Raw genomic sequence first — 12,061 nt, forward strand, 5'->3', positions numbered from 1 at the left:
TTCAGCAGAGTTGTGATCAGTGGTGGGGATCAGACAGGTCTTTAGATCTGCGCCAGGCACAAGTGCCTGGTGGATTTAAAGGGAACGATCAGACACTGACATCTGGGAAACGTGCGGCTTCCGTGATCAGCCCGTTTAGCCCCGCCAGGGAGCCGTATTTAAAAGATACTAGTTAAAGTCTGGGGCTAATGTTTGCCGATGGGCCAATGGCGGACTTTCCCCGTCTGATCATTCCAGCGCGCAGTCCTCCTGTTGAGATGGTCTGACTCCAGACCATCCTGAATGGCCACCATTAAAAGAAAATCTTAGTGATGTGTGCATAAGTGGGTATACGCGCGACACCATTAAATTACGTGCATGCGTGGAAAAAAAAGAACACACTGAGGTGCGGATGCGCATGCACAAACATAATTTTTTTTAAAAAAACTGACTGTGTGGCTCCTTCAGGTGGACGCCATCTAGACAATCCACTGCAAAGTATACACACGGTAAGGGGAGCTGTCTGGTCATGCACTGCCGGATAAAAAAGATCTGGATCAAATTAAAGCTGGGCCAATGGCGGGATTAGCTTCCCGTCTGAACACAGCCAGTGTTCCCTCTAAGCTGAGTTAGTGTGAGCTAGCTAACAGTGGTCTCCGGCTAAAAATACATTTTTGTCTTAGCTCAGGAAGGATGGCTCCAAAGCAAACTAATTTATGCAGTGGTCAAATCGCTCACTCACAACTTTAATGCCAGTAGCTCACAAAGTAAAAATTTTGCTCACAAGACTCCACATCTTAGAGGGAGCATTGTGATGCCTTAGAGTGTGCCCTCCAAAGCTGCTGTTCCCTTCACGAGAAATGATCTCTGGTTTGAAGACAGGGTTGTCAACCTCCAGGTTGCTTTCTTTGAGAATTACAGCTGATCTCCAGATGACAGAGATCACTTCCTCTGCAGAAAATGACAGCTTTGAAGGGTAGACTCTGTGGACTCTGTGGCCTTCCAGCCCTGCTAAGCTGCCTCTCCACACACTTACAAATCTCCAGGAATTTCCCAGGCTGGATTTGGAAACCCTATCGGGCAATTAGTTGTAATTTGGGAGAGCTGTAGGCTCCATCTAAAGGAGGACAAGTTTATAAAGAAATAGGATTATTGTCCATTGCACTGTTTATTGTATGTATCATTTTGCTTTTCCTGCACTGTCTTGTACCTTCGTAATCCACTCGCTGCATTGTTTATGGTATGTCGTACTCTCAACAGTTTTCTTCTTGCCTTGTTTCCTGATTTCTGTAATCCTAGTCCTATTGCATTGTTGCTGGATGTCTTGTGTTTCTTGATTGGACTGTTTCCCATATTTTGTCATTCACCTTGCGTTTCAGCGAGGAAAGTGGGCTATAAATGATTAATGTGGCAGTTCAGGCTTAATGCTGGTCACCCCTTTTGGTGATACTGGATTGGAACATACCATGGATCCCGCCAGACGTCCTGCCCTCTACCTCTTTCATATTGATTTTCTCATACTCAGTTGCCTTTCATGTGGATTGAATATATTAAAAATAAGGGATTTTGACTGGTTTGTGTATTCAACAGAGAAACAGACCATTGCAAGGCATTTTGGACAGGATGGAGGTCCTAAGTATCTCCCCATGAACTTGGGGGAATTTGACAGAATGATTGGAATTGCTTGGGGATGGCCACAAGACCCTTCTGGCTCACAGGTTCAGAGTGGGGAGTGGGAGTAAGGCTGCCTCATGGATGAGGCTGAAAACTGCATTCACTTTACAGTTTTCAGGCTTTGAGCCATGCAGGGTTGCCAGGCCAAGCCTGGAAACTGGCAGGAGGGGGAGGGCATTGCTAGCATGATGTCACTCTTGTGGAATAGCTGGATGCGAAAACAGTAGCTCTAGGGATCACCAAAAACTCTATAGTTTTACCCTGGCCTGACTGGAGGCTTGACAGCTCTGGAAATATGGTTTCTTGAAAAGGCGAGGAGGCTGAGAAAATGTACATGTGTTACTGGGGTGGGGGGCAACATGTTGCTGTACTCCTTTAAGGCCTGGCCTATACATGGAGAATAAGATGATATGAAGTGGCAGGTTGCTGAAAGGGTAGAATGTGAATAGCCCTGTCTATTGTTTGAGATGGTACTTTCTATAATTTCAGCATTTGTCTACCTCACTCAGCAGCATGTGTAGACCAGGTCTTGAGGGATGTGTATTTTAATTCCAAACTGTTGGTTTAATATTGTTGTGCACTTCAGCTTCATTGAACATTACATTAATGGAACCTGCAATAGTACATTGGCAGGGAGAAGTTTATCCAGATTTATCCAGATAAGGAGCCAGAAGCAATGAATCAGGCTATTTTCATTTATACTTCACCTTTCTACCTGTTGGTGACCAAAAACAGCCTATAGTGTAGACTGCAGGTGAGGTGGATGTCATATTTCTGTCATGTTTCTGGATGTATCCCTGGGTAAAGTAAGCTTCCTACAATGATTTCATCTCAGCATTACTCTCCCACCTGTCTCACAGAGCATCAGTTCCAGGCATGGCGTCCCAGGGCCCTCCATAACCATTGGCCTGTTTCCGATGAGTAAAAGAGGCAAAATGAATTAGGCAAAGCAAGCCAATATCCTTCATGTGGACAATTTATGTAGGTTGCCAACAGTACCTTTTATTTTGGTATACAGTTTTCACTTTGAAGAATAAAAGAACACAGAGAGCACATAGCTTTGCTCTCTGTGCAGAATGTTTTCTGGATATGCCTTTGTATTTTTGTCATCATGGGAAAGAAATCACTTGAGGACTGTGTAAAATGGTTCTGCATTTACCAAATGGATCACAAGATTTTACAAGGAGATAGCATGTGGAATGCATACTAAATCCAATGGAGAGCAATTGTTGTATTAGCCAATCCATTGTCTATTAGGCTATGTGGCCCTTATGCCATGCTTGTTTACCAGGGACAAATCCCACTTCTTCCCAGGTGAGCAGGCACCTAATTGCAGCCAACAGTGAGCCCCATGCCTGTTATGTTGGAAGCATCGTTATGAAACCCTTTCCCAAATGTCGACAGGCTGAAATTTCATAGCTTGCAGGCGAGAGCCCTTGAACTGAAACGACTCAGAGACTTGCAGGCCGTGAAACTGAGACTCCCGATACAGTTTCTGTAATCTGTACAATTAGAAGCTCGTGATCGTGCCTGGCAATTTTTTGTGAGTCTGTGGGCTAAGTAGAAATATTTATAAATGATTAGTTTAATTTGGTGGATGCATTCATTAGAAAGGACCGCAAGCAGCTGGGAAACGGACGAGAGCTGTGAGCGGCAAACAAGCGAGAAAAAGGAGCTCATAAAAGGAGGGAGACTGAAAGGCAGCCAAAGGGGTCAGTTAATCCACAGCCAACGGAGAGGTGCCAGGCAAGAGCCAAAGTTTGCGTCCTTTCTCCCCCCCTTGTGTCTTTCTCTTCTGGGGCCCATCAAGCAACTGCCCTTTTGTATTAATTCAAGGAAGGAATAAAAAAGGTTTGCTTAATTAAAACCCCCATCTTTTCTTCACAAAATAGGAGAAAAACAGCCACGCTCTCCTGCCTCAGAAGGGGGGCTGGGAATGCCTCATTGGAACTCTTCACGACAGTTCAGACAGTTCAGCTCACTGTCTGGTTTACTTGAGTGGATGTTGTTCATGGTCCATAAAGGCCCCAGAAAAATCAGCTGCTTGTGTTGGATGGGCAGGAGGAGAGGGATAAAGCTGGGGAAGAGTGTATTGTCAGTGTCCCTCCTCAGCAAAATGAACATAACAAAATATTCTTTGTGGCAAATGTTTCAAGCAAGATGCGTGAAAGAAAAAGTAATGCATTTTACAGCCTTTTAAAAAGCCTGACTTGTCTCATGGTTGATTTAAGAAGTGAATGTTTTAAATTATTACTTTCCTTTTTTCTAAATTGTAGACTATAGAAGGGTTCCTGAAACCATCATTGTCAATGAGAATTACAGATGTTGGCCATCCTATCATCACAAGGGATGTCTTCTCTCTGTGTTTGATGTTAACGAAGCCATGGAAGTCTGCGAGAGCCATTCCCAGTGCAAAGCTTTTGTTCTGACTAACCAAACAACATGGACAGGTAATACATGCTACCAAGCTGAAGTTACTAATGGCATGCTCACCAAATGATGAGAATATTTTAAATCCACATTGTACCTTTGCTTTTCATTCAGAAATTGGAATTTTGAACCATACAAAGGGAGAGAGGACTCATCTACCTGTTGCTGCTGTCACATACTCTGAGCTCTTCATTGAAAGAACCTCTTCTATACTATCTTTCCCATGGAACTTGGAGGATGAGGGTAGGGAAACTATCAACATCCCCAAATCCAGTACTTTCCCATGTCAGCTTTCTGACAGTGACTCTCCTCCTGTACAAGTGAAATGGTTAGGAACAGGAGATGCAGTGAGACTTGTTTGCAAATTTATTTACTTGCCTACTTCATTTATACCCTGTCACTTCCACCTAGGAATCCAGAGGTGATGTCACTGCAGTGCACAAAACTCTAGGAATGTTCCCAGTCTCTATGGTTTTTGCCCATAGAGTGCCACGTGGCATGGCAATATCAGTTCCAGGTTCTTAGCCAGAAGCAAAATCACATGATGCTGTTTTGCCAGTCTCTGCCCCCCAAATACTCTCACTGTCATTGGGGCCAGGGTTACTGGCAAATCCTAGGGTTAGATAATCCCAGTATCAAGCTCCCAATAAAGCATTTAAAGTTTCCAGACAATTTTCAAAGGCACATTCCACTAATCTAACCTGTGAGTGATCAGAGCACGTGGCTAAATCATGCTTTTTGATTAACGGTTGTAACTGGTTCATCGACCAGAACTGATAAAAGCTACTACATGCTACAGAACTGAGCCTCAGACTATAGGCCAGGATCCAGCAGTGACAAGCTGCAGACCTCTTTTAGAGGGAGTAAACCCCCTTCCAGGATGGGCTAACTACTCTGTCCTCAAGCAGTTTGCCATTGAATAATAGCACCTTAGTCTTGTCTGGACTGTGCTCCCATTACCTTCTCCAGGCACCTGTTCAGCACTTCCACAGACGCACCACACATAACTGTTATGGATAAATAGAACTTGGTGTCATTTGCACATTGGTGGCACCTCACTCCAAATCCCTAGATGACTTATCCCATAGGTTTCATGTAAATGTTAAACTTCATGGGAGACCTGCAGCATGAAAGTCACTGGGCCAAACATCAGTATGCTTCCCCTTCCCTGCAACGCCTTATTGAATTGGCCAGTCAAGTAAGAGCAGAACCACTGATGCACAATACCACACCCACTCCCAGCTCAGCCAGCCTTTCTAGAAGGATGCCATGGCTGACCATATTGAAGACCACCGAGAGGTCCAGAAGAATCAACAGGGATGCATGGCCCTTGACAACTGGATGTTGCCAGTGGATCTTGCTGCTAGAAGCAAATGTAACCATTTATTCTGAGACAGAAATGTTTGCAAATGGGAGGAAACCACTATTTGCAATCTTTTTTCATCATATTTGGCACAGGGAGGACACTGGCTTGCATGGTGGGGAAATCCTTCAATCTCAGCCCCAAAGCACATTTTAATCTGGTGGCTGTCTAACTGTGCAGCATGTCAGTGGCACCAAAAAGTTATATCAGGCCTGAAATTCAGTGTTTTGCTCATGCAGAAATAGGCAGATGCCACATCTGGCTTATGAGCTGTAGATTCCCCACCTCTTCCTTTAGCCAAAACAGCTGGCAGGACTATGCAAAAGCCATCATTTTCTTAAAAAACAGCACAGAGGCCATAAAAGGGCTAAATTCCACACAGGACACTGCTAGAGTCCTGAGCACAACATTCTTTTCAGACTGTGTACTGAAGTGAGGTCACCTGACTTGTAGCTGTTGCATGAACAGATTGTAATGCTACAATCATTTGAACTGTGCAAAGAGAAAATGAGCACATCCAAGAGCATTGTTACCAGGCTATAAAGGTTACAAAGGTAAATCAGATTTCCCCCATTCTTCTGCCACCCGCAATCTCACTCGGAACAGAATATCTTTTGAGTGGCTTGCTCTTATTCACCAGCTGGAAGGCTGGGTCCATGATGGATGCAAGAGGAAGGTTCAGCCTTGCTGTCACTTGACTGTATGTTTAAAATTAGATCTACCCAGTCCTTAGACATTTGCTGTCCCATAGTGAAGGAGGTGAGATGGTGGTTGTATGATGCATTGATGGGCATCATGTGTTGGAGCTGTGGCTCAGTGGTAGCACTTCTGCTTGGCATGCAGAAAGTCCCAACTTCAATCCAGGAGATCTCTATTGAAATGGATCTGGTAGTAGTTGATGTGGTCTTTTGTTCTGCCCTTTGCTCCAAGCACACCTGTTTAGATCTGAAATGTCACACTCTGTGTCAGCATCAAATTCTTTGCCATTGCCTTGGAATTAAAAGGACAGAATTGAGGAGGAGGATTCTCCGGTCTTTTTTTGCTAAAAGAACAGCTGATGGACTAAAGTTGGCGAACCTTCAATGATAGGTTGAAGGAGCTGTTGCTTTTGATTATTTTTTTAACATAAGAGAATCCTTTACTGCTCTCATCCCACATGCCTATGCAATCTGCTGGATTCCTGTCATGAGAGCGAGGAGCTTGTCAATTTAAAGATGGGAACTGATCTTTCAAGATTCTAGTAAGAACACATGGAATGCACTTAATTGTCTGCAGGACAAGGAGGGTGGTACATGTGGGGGGGAAAACCCACTTTCCCACATACTAAGGAACTGACATTCAGAACACCATATGACATTGCTGGTGGCCGCAGTCAGGAGAGGCAGGATATGGGAGAAGTTAGTGTTCTTTGCATTGAGTTGAGGCAGAAGGTAGAGGAAGGCTGAGCAGCTGCAGGAGTGATCCTGTGGAATACATTCCAGCACCTTCCCTTTATCGGTCGTGGCGAGTGCCATAGAGATTAGCATGTGTGTGCCGGGAGACTGCTTCCAGCTGGATGAAATGTAAGCAGGATCCTCCTTTGATGGGTAGGAGGCCACAGCTTGCTGTCTCAGCACTAGCAGATAATAACAAATACAACCTGTCTTGAAGGGCAGCCCCAAATGACCTCAGGGAACTTTGGGAGAATGCATGTCTTAGGTGTCCTGTGCTTTATGTCTTGGTATGTTGAGTGCCTTCATTTTGTTTTTTACTCTCTCTCCTGCCCTAGAATATCAAATCACCTCATAAGAAATGATAAATAATAGTCAATCAATTATAACTATACAAATCAATAATAACTGAAATGATAACTTAAACCATGTGGGGAAACCTCTTAAATGTTTAAAAACTAGCAAAACAACTGTTTGGTCTACATGGTACAACATGATTCCCAGTTGAATAGGCTGGGATTTTGAAGTTAACTTTTCTGTTTGTTTTCTGAAGTGACTTTTCTGGTTTTTTTAAATTGTGGACTTCAGTTTCTCACTTTGTGTGTGTGCGTGAATTTGCTGGCCAAACGTGAGAGTGAAACTGCATGTCACACTGGAGTTCTATGACTGGAACTTTAAACATGTGATTTGGCTCTGAAAAAAAGTCATGGGAGACCCCTGATATTTATTAGGAGCATGCACAAGAAAGGGAAGCTAAACTCTTCTCCCCCCCCCCCATGCCATTTCCGTAGATGAAAATATCCTTCCATCTTCTGGAGGTATCTCTCAGTCTTCCCTACTAAACTACTTTAATCCACATGGATCGAGGAGGACATTTTCAATCAGGGAAATGATGCAGAGGGGAAGAGTCAACCCACTCACCAGAAGCACTATTGCTCTTCCCACCACAATTACATTTTAGGATTAAAGAAGAGGGGACTTGTGAAGACTCACGGAGCACTGATAATCCTATTGCCCCACTGTCCTCCATTTCCCCCAGTCTTGCTCTGACTCCTATTTTCTCTCCCACCCACCTAACTACCTACTTGCTCTTTCTCTTGCCCCCTGCTCACCTGCTTTTCCTGCATGATCTTCCCTCCTTCTCTTCCAGCTGTTGAAGTTCTCCACCTGTACTTTCTTGCACTTGTCCAGTCTTCCCTCTACCCACCCATCTGCCAGGTGTTGCTTCTGTCTGCTCAGTCTACTTACCTGCCTGCTTTTGCTTCCCTCCCATCCTCTGTTCGTCTGCCCACTTGGTCCCCCACCCTGTCCTCTTTCTCTCTTCCCTTTCCAGTCCTGTCCCACTCAGCAAGGGGGGGGGGCAGATGAAGCAGATGGGCAAGGAGTCTAGCCATTGATGGTTCTGGTTTCCATTTGTTGCCTGCTTGAGGTGGTCATTGTTGCCTCATTTTCATGCAACACTTGGGTTGCTTTGGCAACACAATATGTCATCCAAACTTTTTTGCATGGCTGCTCATTTTTAAATTATTTTTGGTTATTTTAATCCCTTAGATACATATTTATTAGTAGTTGGGTTTTTCTACAAATCTGGGTGCCTTCTAGCCTTCAGTGGCTTTGATTTATGGCTTTTTTGATCCACAGTGAGGCTCACACATGGTTAATTGCTATACGAACAGTACATATGAAATTCTAAGCACAGGATCCTGAAATTATGTATAGACTGTCCCTGAGCTGTAGGGCAGAACTGCACACTACTGGCATCCCTGATTTGAATTCTTTGCCTCTCCCATGCATTATTTAGGCATACTTAATAGAGGCATGATGTCATCACAAGGTGAGTTCTCCCCACTGTGCTCCATACCTTGGGGCAGGGAAATGTACAATGTGAGAAAGCTATCTTATGTGTTACATTGGCAAGGGGATATCATTCTCAGTCACAGCCTCATCTCTTAATTTGATGAGTTCAATTGGATTGTTGTGGTTTTTAAGGATTTTTATCATGTAATAGAATTGTATTTCTGGGGGGGGGGAGCAAGGCAGCCTATAAATGAACATAAAATAAATAAAATGAATGTAATGTGTGTATTCACCCTTGATTTGGGGCAGGGAAATGTACAATGTGAGAATGTTACAACACGGGTAAAGCTATTTTATGTGTTACATTGGCAAGGGGATATCATTCTCAGTCACAGCCTCATCTCTTAATTTGATGAGTTCAATTGGATTGTTGTGGGTTTTAAGGATTTTTATCATGCAATAGAATTGTATTTCCGGGTTGGGGGGGGCAAGGCAGCCTATCAATGAACAATAAAATAAATAAAATGAATGTAATATGTATATTCACCCTTGGTAGTCAGTGGCAATAATATGGTGATGTTAATTCTGTTTCATTGATTTGATGATCCTGCCGCATGCAGATGGATCTGCATAGGTAACAATTTGTCAGAATGATTACGCGTGATTAAGCCCTTATCACAATCTATCCAAGCTACCCAAATCCAATTGGAATCAAACCATCTTATACCATTTCCTGAAGATGTCTAGATCTGGGCTTTGGTGAGTCTTTGAGGCAATAGAATCCAAAAGCTGAAGAGTAGCCACTGAGAATGTCTCTATCTAGGCAACTTTTATCATCTTGACGGTGCTTAGATGGTAAATGCAGAGGGCACTCCTGGATGACTTTAGAGTGTTATTGACAGATCTAGAGTATGCTCCTCATTTCTATTAACTGTGTCTCCTTGCCTCCTTTTTTGTTGTCTTCTGTACAGGTCGGCAGCTTGTCTACTTTAAGATGGGATCCACGTCCATTATGTCTGATCATGACAAGACAACATATGTGAAAGTGATGCATTGAAAGAGAAAGTGACTGATGGTTCAATCCTATGCAAGTTTACTCAGAAGTAACTCCCATGAAGTTCAATCGGCCTTACTCCCCACTATGTGTGTATAGAATTGCTGCCCTAGTCCAGCTAGTCAATAATGGTAGCAGTTTGCATATAAATGTAGGCCGCAGTTGCATCCAAGGAAGCTAAGAATGGAGAGGGAATTGCACTATCACTCATTCTCATCTATGGAGTGTGAAACCAAACTTTAAAGAAGACACCTGTATGACCAGGACGAATGTGCAATAGAATGACATTTTTAAAATGTGATTTTTTTTTAAAAAAGAAGAAGCAGAATGAAATCCAAAATGTGATAGATACACTGTGTGGCTATCCATAGATAGTTAGAAAGCAAAGGTCAGCCTTAGGTTGCTTTTCCTATTAGGATTATAAATGTTATGTTAAGCTTTTTTTCATAGGGTTGGGATGGAAATTCTTCCTTTCCATAGGAAGCTTGAGACCTCTGTTCAAATATTATTTATGTAGACAAGTACAATCACCACAGCACTGAAAGACCTCATGAGTTCCAAAACTAAAGATCAAACCGCTTCAAAGACAATCAACGCTCATGGTTTGTTGCACCAAATATGCATGACCAAAACCCATTATGGTCCTTGTTCAGTGGATCAAACAGAATTGATAGATTCAATGTGTAGCCAGCTTTCCATTTACTGTAAACTAGCACAGCAGCCATCACTGTAAAGAATGGAGAGTGGCACATTATGGAGACCTCTGGAGTTGGCTCAATGAGTCAAACAGATCTTTATGGCACCTATCCTCATGGATGAGGGACAAGGATTTTTCCTGCCCAGTGATGTCCCTGAGTGCGGACAATTTACTTTTGCCATAGGACTGAGTAGAAATCATGCCCTTATTTGGGGGAAAGTAGAAGTATGAACTCACACTGTTGAGTTGGGGACTTAGTGACCTTAACTTCATGTGGGGGAAGTGCTGTTCTTCTTGCAGCCATTTTAATATGCAGCTTCCTGTATAACGTAATGAGAGCCATTGACAATCGAGTCTTCAATTTTACATAGGTTCTTCTTGGGCACCACACCATGGTAATGGTAGAAAGTGGGCACTAGAAATTACAACAAGACAGAAACCTGGAGTGGCTTTATATATATATAATCAGCTGATCAAAACTGTGCAATTTAATTTAAGACTAGTGTATGTCTCATTTACCTCATCCCAGATTCAACTAAACATGTAACTTAAATGTTTAATGTTGACCAATGTCATTCATTGTAAGGGCCAAACTAGATATGATGGCATCCTTGTGACCACCACAAGGAAGCTGCCACCATTTCAAAGTCAAAAACCTCATGAGGGCCTGATCCTGATTGGGCTCCCAACATGGTGCTTTTGTCCCCCCCCCCAGATATTTTTAAGTGCCCGAACAGTCACGGGTGGGGGGTATGGCTGTTTTGGTTCTTGGTAAGTTTTGTGTGTGTGGGGAGGGGAGAGTGCCTCAACCCACCATGCTGTAGGTGCTCACAGCACTTTATAAATGACTACTTTAAAATAATAGTGGTGTCCTCATGGCAGCCATGAGGGTACTGTCACATCTAGTTTAGTCCTAAGTATAAACCTAACAGTTTTGCAGTGCAATCATAAGCAGAGTTATACCCTTGTACATCCATTGAAGTCAGTGGGCGTAGAAGGGTGTAAGTCTGTTTAGGACTGCACTGCAAATGTATGGGACACACATATATTAGATGTTCCACATAGATTCAGCTGAAAGGCTCATATACTCAGGTTTCCAGAATGGGTTATCTATGTCATTTTTTAAGGGATTCAGCTGTGAGAGGTACTCTGGATTGTTGGTGTATCCAAGTAATTATATGCCCTAGGGGGGGAGCAATGTGGATAATTCATACAGCCATAACTTCTGCAGATGATCAGGAGAATACCTGAAGAACCTCAGCATGTCATGTTGGGACTGGCCATTGCCTTTAGCATTCGCACAGAATTGTATCTCCGATACATCAGCGGAGCTGCTGATAAGAAGGAACAGCACAATTTCCAAGTGTATTTTACAACAGAAAGTTACACAGTTCTGTTACTGGTTCTTTGAAAGTGCTGCTTACAAGCTTTAAGAATGAATGACCTGAACAGCAGCAAATGAAACCAAGCCTTAATAATGCAATAGAAACAACAAAAACTTTTACACGTAATGTGCGTCTTAGATCATATGCTTTCAGTGAAAGCAAGGAAGAAGATGTTAAAAAGTGACAAAATGTCATACTGTTTTCTAGTTTGTACATTCAGAACTTTTTGTACTTTTGTTCTTAAATTGTTTA

The 12,061-nt window shown here is 43.0% G+C and overlaps 1 protein-coding gene across 1 annotated transcript in view; it reads left to right on the plus strand.

Annotated features, from left to right (window-relative positions):
• PKDCC (protein kinase domain containing, cytoplasmic) overlaps positions 1 to 10,838 on the plus strand; it is a 73,728-nt gene extending 62,890 nt beyond the window's left edge. Inside the window, exons 7-8 of the mRNA XM_015408606.1 lie at positions 3,930 to 4,103; positions 9,645 to 10,838. Of these exons, the coding sequence (XP_015264092.1) occupies positions 3,930 to 4,103; positions 9,645 to 9,730 (260 nt within the window). The 3' untranslated portion in view covers positions 9,731 to 10,838. The remainder of the gene's footprint in view (positions 1 to 3,929; positions 4,104 to 9,644) is intronic.
• The last annotated feature ends 1,223 nt before the right edge of the window (positions 10,839 to 12,061 follow it).

The sequence above is a fragment of the Gekko japonicus genome, unplaced genomic scaffold, assembly GCF_001447785.1.
Source record: "Gekko japonicus isolate JY-2015 unplaced genomic scaffold, Gekko_japonicus_V1.1 scaffold1561, whole genome shotgun sequence".
Classification (NCBI taxonomy): Eukaryota; Metazoa; Chordata; class Lepidosauria; order Squamata; family Gekkonidae; genus Gekko; species Gekko japonicus.